The sequence below is a fragment of the Megalops cyprinoides genome, chromosome 25, assembly GCF_013368585.1.
Source record: "Megalops cyprinoides isolate fMegCyp1 chromosome 25, fMegCyp1.pri, whole genome shotgun sequence".
Taxonomy (NCBI): Eukaryota; Metazoa; Chordata; class Actinopteri; order Elopiformes; family Megalopidae; genus Megalops; species Megalops cyprinoides.
In genome coordinates, this window is record NC_050607.1 from 20,300,088 (window position 1) to 20,312,160 (window position 12,073).

A 12,073-nucleotide genomic window follows, 5' to 3' on the forward strand; every position below is an offset into this window, starting at 1 on the left:
AAGGGCAAGCTTAAGTTATTGTGAGGCAACAAGGCCAAAAGATCAGTTCACTAAATATACTTTCACAGAAGAATGATTCTAAAAACCAAACCAAAAACTACATTTCCCAAGATTCCTCTGGCTGTGAAATGTAAACTAAAACTGAAAAGCCATGATTACTTACTGGTCTCAAGTTCTTTAATCGCTGCCATCCTCAACTTCCTGTAATACACCCACATGAAATTGCTATAACCCTCAAAGGAAACCCTTGTGATATCTGTTGCTTTATATATATAAACAAGATGAAGTATTTCCATCAGTAAAGCTGCAAAATCTAAATCCCCATAGTAACTGTCCAAGTACCTCTCTATGCCAATGGTTTTAGAGCTAAAATTACTGATTTCCTGACTGTATTCCAGTTCATAACAGAGAAATGTAATATCTTTTTCTGAAGTGTTTGTTAATATCTGTGCCTAAAACTGGTGGAAATTAAACCTCTAGACACAGACTGAAGACACACCAATCTTACAAAACACGTAACTCTCAGGGTAACTAGTTCCCTTTTCCCTCCAGTTCTGAGCTGTGTTTTCTTGAGCTTACTCATTGACCCATAAAGACTGTTAATATGTTGCTATGTAAAGCCACTCTGCTTGTGTTGCTAGGCTGCTGGGTCACATGGTGCAGGACTTATCCAGAGGGCCCTGGGGGGCGGGTGCGGGTGGCTGGGCGAGGCCAGTTTTGGGCAGGACCAGGGGCTTCGGACGCAGGGCGGGAGGCTTGAGCTGCACCCCCATGCGGGGCGCCACAGCGGGCCTGAAGGTGCTGACGGCGTCGGTGGAGGGCACGCGGCGGCCGGGTGGCTCGGACGGCCGCGCTATGAAGCCGCGCAGGGGGCTGAGGGGCTCGCCGGGGCCTCCTGGTGCGGGCGGGGCCCCGGGTGCAGGCGCGGGGCTGTTCTTCATCTGCTCCAGCGTGTCCAGCACCACGTCCGGTGCGTGCTTGGCCGAGCTCTGCCTTTCCAGCTCCCTCAGCTCGTTCAGGGCGCTGTTCATGGTCTCTTCAATGTCCTGGGAATGACAAGGGGGGGGGGGGGGGGGGGGGTAAGTGAGGAGGAGACCCTGGAGTCCCAAAAACAACAACCACACCCAGCCACACACTCCCAAGAAAAATCCAAGACGTGGAACGTTCGGGATCAATTGCCTATTTCTACAGCATAGCATTTGCTCAATAAACAAAGAAAGGTTCTAACTTTGGATTGCTGATGTTCAACTGAAGAGGGCATCTCCTCCCCTGGGAGAGTTCTGGGTGGTGTCGAAAACTTAAAGTAAAGAAGAGCGGCTGTTGCAGACTCTAACACTCAGACACGTGCTTGGCCTGGTGACTGTCAGGATATCAGCGAGGGGGAGTGACCAATCTGCCAGCTGACTACAGCACGCTATGCCACTGGCTCTCCTCTGCGCTAACGCAGCTAACACTTCACACTATCAGCTCTGATAAGGTAACTGAGGCCTGGGACACATCAAGCCTCTGACCCGGTCAGACAGTGAAGCACTCCAGATAATAATGTACACTAAGACCTTGTTTTCACAAAATCTGGCACAAACTGAATGTACACAAATCACCACTATACAAAAGGAAAGAACCAAACTACAAAAAATGGAAGTTCAGGAAGTGATGGACCTTTAACAACTCCTTTCATATGTGATTAATGATATTTACTAACAATTTGTGTATTAAGTACATTAATATTACTGTAAGTTATTTCCCCTGCCCTAGTGTCATCTTGTTTCACTATGCTAGTTGTAGCATAGTGGTTAAGGAGTGGGACTTGTAACCAAAAGGTTGCTAGTTCAATTTCCCACTGGGGCACTGCCACTGTATCCTTGGGTAAGGAACCCAACCCGCCTCAGTAAGTACCCAGCTGTATAAATTAGTTAAGATTATAAAAAAAACTGTAACTGATGTAACTTGCTCTGGGTAAGAGTGTCTGCTAAATGTCAATAAGATAATAATGGAAATAATTTGTCGAATCATGTACATTTTTTGTAGAACATTTTACACTGATTTGATAAATACAATTTATATTCAATCAATGGACATTGCTCTGGGTAAGAGCATCTGCTAAATGATTAAATGTAAATGTGAATGTAGTGAAGTAAGCCTTGGTATAACATGGAGAGTGTCTCGGTAAAGATCTGCGCTGTATCCCTGGAGACCAGGTGGCTGTGGGCACAGTGTGCGACTCACTGACCTGTGCGATGGTCTCGGGGTCCAGGGGCTTGCCGTGGGGGTGGGTGAAACCGGGGTACTGTCCGGAGGAGGTGGAGCGGCGCAGCGGCGGGCTCTCCGTCTTCTTCAGCGACTCGTGCCGGCTGATGTTGGTGAGGCTGCCGTGGCCGGTGCGGCGCCGGCGCTCAGGGCTGTCCAGGGGAGCGTGGTTGCGCCCGCGCAGCAGGTCCCGCGGGCTGAAGCGCCCCCCGCCGGGGGAGCCCGTCTCCGCCGCCGAGCCGTTGCCGTGGCCCTGGGGGGAGGGGTGGGGTGGGCAGTGGGCGTCGCTGGGGCGGGCCGGGGGTCGGCGCGTGGGGGGGTCCGTCCTCTTCCTATGCCTGCTGGATGTGGGGGGGGGAGGGATGCGGATGCATGTCAGAAACAGGCTAAAAGCGTCTCACCGAGGTCACCTACCTGAACTTACTACTACAAACCTATGTTTGAGACCACCACTAGGCTCTGCTATCAAATGACATGTGGTGGTCCCATCACATTGAGCCACAAAATCACTATCCCTAACATTCTCCGCCGTTGTCCCTTGATGGTGGAATGAACTTCATCAGATCTGCTGAGTCCCTCACTATCTTCAAGAAACATCTGAAGACACAGCTCTTCCACGCTCACCTGAATACCTGAATCACCTTACGGTTCTACACACTGCTGGCTCTGACTCTGGCTCTGTCGAAAGACCAATGAGACTGTGTGGCCAAAAGCATTATCCTGATTTAACTTCATGCGTCCGGGCCAAAATGCACTAGCATGCTTGAAACACGGATTTTATTTTTTATGTGTTACGTAGTGATTTGACCTATCACCTGTGTCTCACCTACCTCTCACACAACCTCCTACGGGTGTTCGGAACCACAGAGCAGCTAAAGCTGGCCCCAGGTCCTGTTTCTCTAATGAGGATATGTTGCAGTCATCACTGTGTTTTACATATTTATGAAATGTCAGCTTTGCGGGATACAGGCGAGTGAACTCTAATGCTTTATTAAACAGTATAATGAATGAATATCAAAACATATGCAATATTTATGCGACTGTTCTGAGAGAGAACAAAAAGACAGATACAGCAGTCAAAAAGATTCCTCTCTACTACAAGGGATATACAGTATACCTCAGATATGCAACCCAGACAGCTTGTTCCCTGGCAGATTTAGGATTGAAACGATAATGATCCAGGGAGGTTAAATAAGTGAAGCTTTTCTCTTATCAGTTTCAAAGTCTGAAGCTTTGCCACTCTTAACTTTACTCTTTCTATTGCTGTTCCTACAGCTTTAGACAGCTCAATAACACCAGCAACAGAAGACACAAAATATCACATTTCCTATCAGCTAGAGCTGTGATTGAGGAAAGATTTCACAGCAACTGATCCCAGTCCCTTCATATGATCCCACAGAATACCTTGGATGTTTTAAGCAGTATTATTTTTCATTTATTTTTTTATTTATTGCTTTCTACAGTAAAACTGTAAAACAAGTTATGATGATCTTGCGACATCCACTTTTTGCTCTTGCTTCTGATGAGTGTAATTGGACATAGTGGACATAATTATCCTTCATGAAAAACTCTCCACAACTCTTATCTTCCCGCTTATTGCTTTAGTGACCAGGAGGGAATAAACCACCCGACTCATCGCCATGAGTGATTCTGTGAAAAGTATTTTTAATGCAGATATGTGATAGGGAGCCCCCATCTAATGTGATTTCTCCTGACGTTATGAACAAGGGCTGGCGACTGAGGGTCTGTGTTACAACCAAGGACAACCGAAACCATAAACAAGTTACATTTCCCTTCGTAACCAGCAGGGGGAGCTCATTCACACAGACTAGTGGAGGAATTTAAAAAAATCAGTTTTAAGCAGCTATTCTTCCCCTGAGAAGGGTCAGTTCACCAGTAATTCAAGAAAATTCTCTGAATTCCATTAACACATGAATAGGGGAGAAAAAATAAACGCTCACAGAACTTGAAAATGAAAAAGAACTGCCATGACTCTGAGGAGCGGTGAGAGTACCAGCCTGCGGTTTATTTTTGAATTATGAATTATGATTTTGGCCTCGAGTGCTCAGGTATGAATTTTCTATATGGAAGGAGTGATAAATGCGTAAATAGAAAAAAAATAGTAGTTTTTAACTGGGGGCTTGGCCGTGTGGCACAGCGTGGAGGGAAGACATTGCTGGAGCGCTACATGTGACACTGTCACAGGAAATCACTGGTGGAGTGTGGGGGGGCCGGGGGAGGGCCGGGGGGGGGTGGGCACAGAAGATGCTCCGGGTGACTCAGACCACTGTATGATGAGCTCACTGTCATTTTGAAATCAAGACAGTTGGGCGTTTGGCAGGAGCCAATCATAGATACGCATCATAAAATCTCCTGCAGTAGAAGTGAGCTTCTGTGCGACCTCTGGCCTGCCTGCTTCTGAACATACCGACAGCACAGCGGCCTTTAGAAGCTCAGGCCCTCCACCACAGCGAGGAGAATGCAGGATGGGGAGGCAGATGGACGTAGGACACAGACAGAGGAGTAATATCGGTCCCTTCTCAAATAGCCTCAGGTCCCCTGCCAAAAAAGGCACCGTCTGCGCGGTGTGCGGCCAGCCACCCAGCCCAACTCTTTCTGTCAGTGACAGTGGGCTGACTGATTAGAGCGAGGGACCTAGGTGCTCATCAACAGGAAGGCATTTGAAACAAGAGGGGTAAGTGTGATTTCACTGTAAGGAGTGAAGGGAGAAACAGACAGCAGGGAAGCAGGTTTCATTTCACTCTCAGGGCTTTCAGTTTACATCCTGTAACTTCCCCCTCTCCATTTGCTTCTTCCCTTTTTTCCCTATCCTTACATTCAGTGCAGCCTCACATCAAAAGATTCCTGTCTTCATGAATACATCCAATATGATACTTTCAAAATGAGCACTTCAGTATCTAGACTTTTCAGCATTTTCTTGGATTCCCCCCCCCCCAAACTCTCTGCATTTGTTTGGAGAGTGTTTTGGATTGAATTTCCATTATTGTCATTTAGCAGATGCTCTTATCCAGGGCAACTTGCATAGGTTGCACTTTTTTTACATGTTACCCATTTATACAGCTGGATATTTACTGAGGCAACTCTGGGTTAAGCACCTTGCCCAAGGGTACAGCAACAGTTTCCCAGTGGGGAATCGAACTGGCAACCTTTCACTTACAAGTTCTGCTCCTTAACACTGTGCTACTGGATGTAAAGCGCTGGATGTAAAGTACAGGCATCAAGTGCACTCCTGAAGGGTAAAGTCAGGACACGATTGGATGAAGAGAGACGTGGGCAACGCGCTGCGTTTTGGCAGACCCTTGGTGCCCTCGGCAGGCGGTCCATTCTGCCGTTGCCGGGCCTTCCTCATTAGCTGATGCTGGCGGAGAGGAGCACCCCTCCAGCGTGACAGCTCGTCAGCGGCGGGATGCTGTCACCGCAGGAGACGCGTTTACGCACTCGCACCCTCTCCCGCTACTCTGAGCCGCACAGAGGGGGTCCATTTATCCATTCCCCCCACTCTGACCCTCATGCCGACAGAGGGTCCATTTATTCTCCTACTCAGAACCATGCCAGCTATTACAACAGAAATGTGCTTCTGGAGAGTGGCATTAGTATCTGCAATTTGTTATGTCCAAGGACTTAGAGGCGTGTGTTTCCCCGCAAGCCAGCCATCCAGACCCTCCCAGAACCATCCAGGAACCCAATCCCCCACTCGGTACCTCTCAGCGCTCGCTGTCCCTTACCTGCTGATGTAGGCCTCGGGGAGCCGGTCTGTGGGGGAGCTCATGTCCTTGCCCGAGCACCTGTCCTCTGCGGGGGGTCCGCTGCTCGTCTCGCTGTCTGCTTTCTGACTCAGGGAGTCAGAGAAAGTGTCGTCCCTGCGGTGGGAACACGGTCTCGACGTGAGAAACACAGCAAAACGAGGTACGAGGTCAGTCGGTCAAAGGAGATTTTCGGTCTGTCCATCCACCTCACAATCCCTTATTGGTTTGTTTAATCACCACGACACACAGCCCTAACAGGCTAATATTACATTGCTTTACATTATTAGCATTTTTAGCTGACTCTCTTATCCAGAGCAATTTACATAGGTTAGTTTTTTTACATGCTACCCATTTATACAGCTGGATATTTACTGAGGCAATTCTGGGTTAAGTACCTTGCCCAAGGATACAGCAGCAGTGCCCCAGTGGGGAATTGAACCAACAACCTTTCGGTTATGAGTTAATCCTTACCACTATGCTACACTGCTGTCCCTAATAGTGTGGAGGACACAGGGACAGAGGTGACTACTCGCAGACACTTTTAGCCCTCGGCTCATAGTGTCTGAGATGCGGAGTGTCCTTGCATTATTGGCCTTGCATTATTGGCCTAAGTGTGTGGCTATCAGGCATCTGCTCTCAGCACTGTCTTAGTAGCCCGTCTTTCCCAGGTGATCTCCTGGCCTCCTGCGATTACACAGTCGCTTCGTACATGTCCTGTATGATCACACATTCCAGCATTCACAGAGTAGTAAGCTTAGGCCTGGCCCTGCTCCATTTTCACCGTATGTTTTCTGACACCTGTGCCTCGGTGAGGGAGGCCTAGTCCCAGTGTGGCTCTACAGTTAGCCGCAAAGCTAAAACTACTAGCGTGCAGTGGCTCTCCTGAGCACGTTTCAGCCCAGTCTCCATGCTGCAGTGTTCAGCTGTGGAAATGAACCTAAAGGTCCTTCCTTTTCATCCTGCAGTCTGTACTTAGCCGGACCTTTCACCCTCTACTGTCTCCTGTGATTGAATGGGAGCCTCTCCCTTAGTCTGAGTGTGTGAGTGTATCAGAATCAGATTCAGTATCAGACTTTACTGGCCAAGCATGCTTCTATACATACAAGGAATTTGACTCTGGTTCCAATGTCTCTTGTAGTGCTTTTCATATAATGTCAAAGTGACAACAACAAATACCATCCAACAGGAGTGTTACAACAAACAACAACAGTCATACAGGACACATACATGGAATAAGGATGGAATGAATGGGGTAAATATGAACAGTTATTGCACAGTGAACATGAGTTAAAGTCTACATGAGTGCAGGTAGTGGGTCTGTACAACTATTAGTTATATTCAACTATTGCACTGTGTCATACACAGTAACAGAGATACAGATGTCACCTTGCTGGTTTAGCAGTTCAAGAGTGTGATGGTGTGTGCGAAGAAACTATTCCAGTGTATGAAAAAGCACTCTGAGGTTAGATTGAATCTGGCCCTTGATTTCTTGCATTTAACATCAGATAGTGCTCAATCTGGAGCCATTTTAATTTGCTAATTTACTTCTTTCACCCCCAGACCCCTCCTCCAATCAGGCTATAATTCTTTCCCTTCTCTCTCTGATTAAAGAAAACCGACGCTGGCGGCCTAACTGCTGATCCAAACGGCACAGCTACACATCCGGAGCAACGTGACAGCGGGGAGAATGTCAGCGGCTCAATTTGTGCTAAAACGCCTACTGTACATTTAAATTTCTCTCTTAACGAGAAACCAGATAGAATCAATTAGGCGGTGACGGTTGCCAAGGCAGTGCCGCATGGTCGTCAGAGCCCGGGAGCGAGAGAGAGGGGCTCGTTACAGACCCCCGGGGAACGATCCACGCAGAGCAAGGATGCAATGCACTCAAGCGCCACGCTTCGCCCTGCCAAGATCCTGCCACCAAGGCCTCTCTCAGAGAAGAGGGCCCCGGGGGGAACAAAGGACTAATTAACCTGACGGAAGGCTGATAATGAAGTCCTGGTGACATCACAGCCATGCCAGCCCTGGTCCCAAACAGGATTTGCTTGAGAGGGGAAAAATGGCTAATGTCGGGTAGCCCCATCTATGCCGAGGCCATGTTTTATTCATGGTTCCCATCCACATTGCTTTACTAAAGACGTGTCATGGCCATTCAGTTCTTACCATCAGGGTTTTGCCCGTCTGGGGGATGGGGGGGGGGGGGGCGCTTTGTACTCACATGTCCTGCACCACGATGTACTGGTGCGGCACCAGCCCGTCGATGCCGTTGTGCCGGCCCTCCCACCAGTCGTCCGAGGCCCGCTGGTACAGCAGCAAGGAGGCACCCTTCTTGAAGGACAGCTCGCGGGCCGAGCGGCCCACGTAGTCGAACTTGGCTATGGCTTCGATGGGCTCGCCTTCTGCAAGTGGACACAGGAAGCAGAAAAGTCAAACTCAGTACGTTTATTCATTTGGCAGACGCTTTTATCCAAAGTGACTTACAAGTTAGGCAGAGTACAACACAAGCAAAAAGCCATATAAGGAGTCAACAGTATTAGAAGTGCTGCATGACCAAGTTTCAGTATTTGGCCAGACAAGGTACAAGTGAGCTGGTAGAGATACGAGTGCATGAAACCATAGGTTTGAAAAAAAAAAGATAGAGAGTTTAAGAAATTGCTTTAAGTGGTAGAGTTTCAGGTGTTCAGGTGAGCGCAGATGAGCTGTGTCTTCAAATGCTTCTTGAAGAAAACACAATCCGCTCAGGATCAAGTAAACACCCGCTCGATTTCCTTCTGAAGGACACATCCTAAAGGAGCTGCCGGCCTGGAGCTTAATGATTCAAAAGTTTTTTCCAAACCTTTGGTTTTTCTCCTGTGATTTTAGCATCCATTGATTCATGATGCAGTGAAACTCCATGTCTTTCAGTACAGAAATGAGAACAGCAGTGGAGTCTTTCAGTTCTGTTCATTTGGCTGTAGGCAGTAGCGGAGCGAGCTTGGGGGGGCAGAGGGTGCGGCTGCCCCGGGCCCACGGTTCTGCCCAGTAACAAATGGGCCCACCTTGGGCTTAATCTGCTACTGAACATGCATTTTTGTTGTTTAGTTTAATATTTCGAATAAAGTTGTGTCTTGACTGCCGCAAAAAATAAAAAATCAGACTGAGGGCATAATGGTTTCGAACGACCTCTAAGTTTCTCGCCGCGATATTTATTTTGAATGAGCAGCGACACAATAAAGTTACAGAAAACTTTATTCATTGTCCAGTATCCTTGTGTAAGTGTCCAAACAGAAAAATTACGCCCTCTGTTCGAGTCCCAAAGTAGGAAACTAGGCGATCGCCGGCTGTCTTATTTCCCATCGCCGTCACTGCTGATGGAGCCGTGGTTTTTAAAAAAGGCCCACGCGAAATAGCACTGCCGTCTCCGTAAGTTTCCCCTTGGATCTGTCTTGCATCTCCATACAGCCTATAATAGAGGTTATGCACTTACGGGTTTCCTGATTTCAACGCCGGGGAAATACACAAAGCAAAGCCTATTGGACGCTATTTTGGAACATCAAGCCGCCTCAAGCCTTTTCCTTAGCCTATAGGCTAATGGGCGTCAATGCAGAGGAAAGCGCTCAATGTAAGAACGTCCATACTCATAGAATTTTGGTTTTGATTTTTTGACAGGTGGAAGTGTTTCTGGGATGTCAGAGAGAAATTTGGTGATCATTTATCGCTGTTTTGGAACATTAAGCCGCGTTAAACCATTTCATGTTAAGCGTTTTGTCCGCAAAAGCCTTGATGCTTGGTCGTACTTCAAAACGGGAATTGTTGGTAAAAGTGACGAGGACACCAATGGATATTCTGGTTGTATGTGGACTGGTTTGCACAAATATTTTTATTTTATTACAACTTTTATTTGGAAAAAAGTTAGGAAAAAACGGTTTTGGTTTTTTTGATAGGTGGAAGTCTTTATGACAAGAGATGTCTGCGAGAAATCTGGTGATCATTGATCGCTGTTTTGGAACATTAAGCCACGTTAAGCCGTTTTAGAATGTCCGCAAAAGCTTGGTCGTACTTCAAGGCGGGATTTGTTGGTGAAATCAAACTCACAAAGAAACGAATGGATATTCACGTTTGTATGTGGACAGGTTTGTACAATATTTTTATTTTATTACAACTTTTATTTGGAAAGCTGCAAGCTACACGTTTCAGTGCCTGGATTCCAGGCGTTTCTGCGAATTGCAGCGATCCATTTGCTTCTCTTTTCTTTAGCTTTCGGCAGTCTGCAAAAAGATAGCTCCCATTTCTTGTTGAATCTATTTGTAGCCTACAGTCAATCGCACAACAGCACTTTCCCATTTTAGACGTGCACTCAGTGAGTGTAACCCGCAGTGACCCCGCCTACTGTGACGTCACGTGCATAGCCTATATTGGCTGTATATGGGCCCACTACAGGTCCTCGCCCCCTCTGCAATGAGCCATCGGCTCCGCCCCTGGCTGTAGGGTCACCTGTGACCTTAAGTTGGTGTTTCAATAATGAGCCAATCATGGCCAAATCCAGCTAAAGGATACCTACAAGCAGTTTCAAGGCAATTAAAGAGGTAATACACCCTGAACACATTTACAAGGGAAAGGCACTCATGTTGGTTTTCAATGTGAGTCCTCAGATCAAGTAGGAAGGAGAGGCAGCCTATAGTGCTTTGGTTAGATTCTGAATTGGGGAGTGCGTGAGAAAGAGTGTTGGGGTGAGAGAGTTCAGCGCAAATAAAAGAGGAAAATGAAGCAAATGAAAAAGTGTCCTTGAGATTGAGGGGCAAAAGAATGAATTAAAGTGAATGTCTTTGTCAGCCTGAAACAGACTGTTGGACCAGGACCTTCACTCCACCAAAACAACCCAAACAATCCTAACAATCACACCACCATCTCCAAACACCAATTTCCACAAACAAAAACGCAAAAAGACACACTGCTTTCTCCAGACACAAACTAATCACTCACTAACAGTGAGAAGCAACTAAAGAAACAAATTAGCGGCTAAGAGGCGATCTGCATCGTGAGTACTGTTCCTATCACCACAGTGATTTAAATTACCTCAGGTGAACACTCCTGCGCACACCTGCCCTTGACATCGCAACACATTCACTACACTACCTGAGATCATTGTAGTTCTTCTGCATTTACTGATGGGTGCCTGTTATATCCACAATCTACCCCTTGAGGCCTAGCAGTGCCCTGGCCTGGTAAACCCACAGTTAACAAGATACCTCTCCATCCACTTGTACGTTATTGATCTGTTGCCATGTCCTACTTCCTATGCTAAAAATCTGCTTTACACAGCACTGAATGTTCTCATAGACAAGCTCAGAATAGGCTCAGTCTCCAGGCTCTCAAAACCAAACACTGATCTCTTTGTCCCCTGTGTGGAGGACCTGACATTTGTGACGCTACTGCTCTCGACCAATCGGGAGACATAAAAATAGCACTGATTCTGTGGTCTCCTCTCCCACCATGCATTAAGCCACACATGGAATGCCTGGATGCTGGTATTTTCTGTGTCTCCAGAGCAGTGCATGTTCTATATGTAGAGGATATTGAGTCCTGGAGAGAGCCTATGTGATCTGTGTCTCCAGCTGAGAGTAATGGGAGTGGATGTAGAGTATTAGTGGAACATAGTAGCCTAAAATTTGGCTTGTCTAGATAGGGCTGAGTACTTGTCCTCTGGCTGTACAGGGGCTCCCGAGTGGCTCAGTCATTTAATACTAATACCTCAGCTAGCATCTCAATCGCCGCCTCCTAACAACTCCTACCTCTAGTATTTGATGCTTATTTTTTGTGTATTGCGATGTATTTTGGATTCTGTGTTCTACTGACCGATATACTTGGCTTCCATTGCCTAGTCAGATTGCACAATTTAATTAAGGGTAGGGCCTGAATAGTGTTCACACTCACTGTCTGGGAGCGTTGTTGGCTGGGTCTGACACTGTTGCTCATTGAACTTGAATGGACACAGTTATGTTCTATTGTGCTGGAAGTCGCTCTGGATAAGAGCGTCTGCTAAATGCATGCAATGTAATGTAATACACTGCTTCTGTGCT

At 47.1% G+C, this 12,073-nt stretch overlaps 1 protein-coding gene across 2 annotated transcripts in view; it reads right to left on the bottom strand.

Annotated features, from left to right (window-relative positions):
- Positions 1-571: 571 nt before the first annotated feature.
- The window catches only part of LOC118771923 (SLIT-ROBO Rho GTPase-activating protein 1-like), a 100,353-nt gene continuing 88,851 nt past the window's right edge, over positions 572-12,073 (bottom strand). For both annotated transcript variants that reach the window (XM_036520097.1, XM_036520098.1), the window contains exons 19-22: positions 8,233-8,413; positions 5,994-6,128; positions 2,231-2,588; positions 572-1,046 (exon numbers count right to left, since the gene is read on the bottom strand). In XM_036520097.1, coding sequence (XP_036375990.1) covers positions 651-1,046; positions 2,231-2,588; positions 5,994-6,128; positions 8,233-8,413 — 1,070 coding nt within the window. In that variant the 3' untranslated portion in view covers positions 572-650. The remainder of the gene's footprint in view (positions 1,047-2,230; positions 2,589-5,993; positions 6,129-8,232; positions 8,414-12,073) is intronic.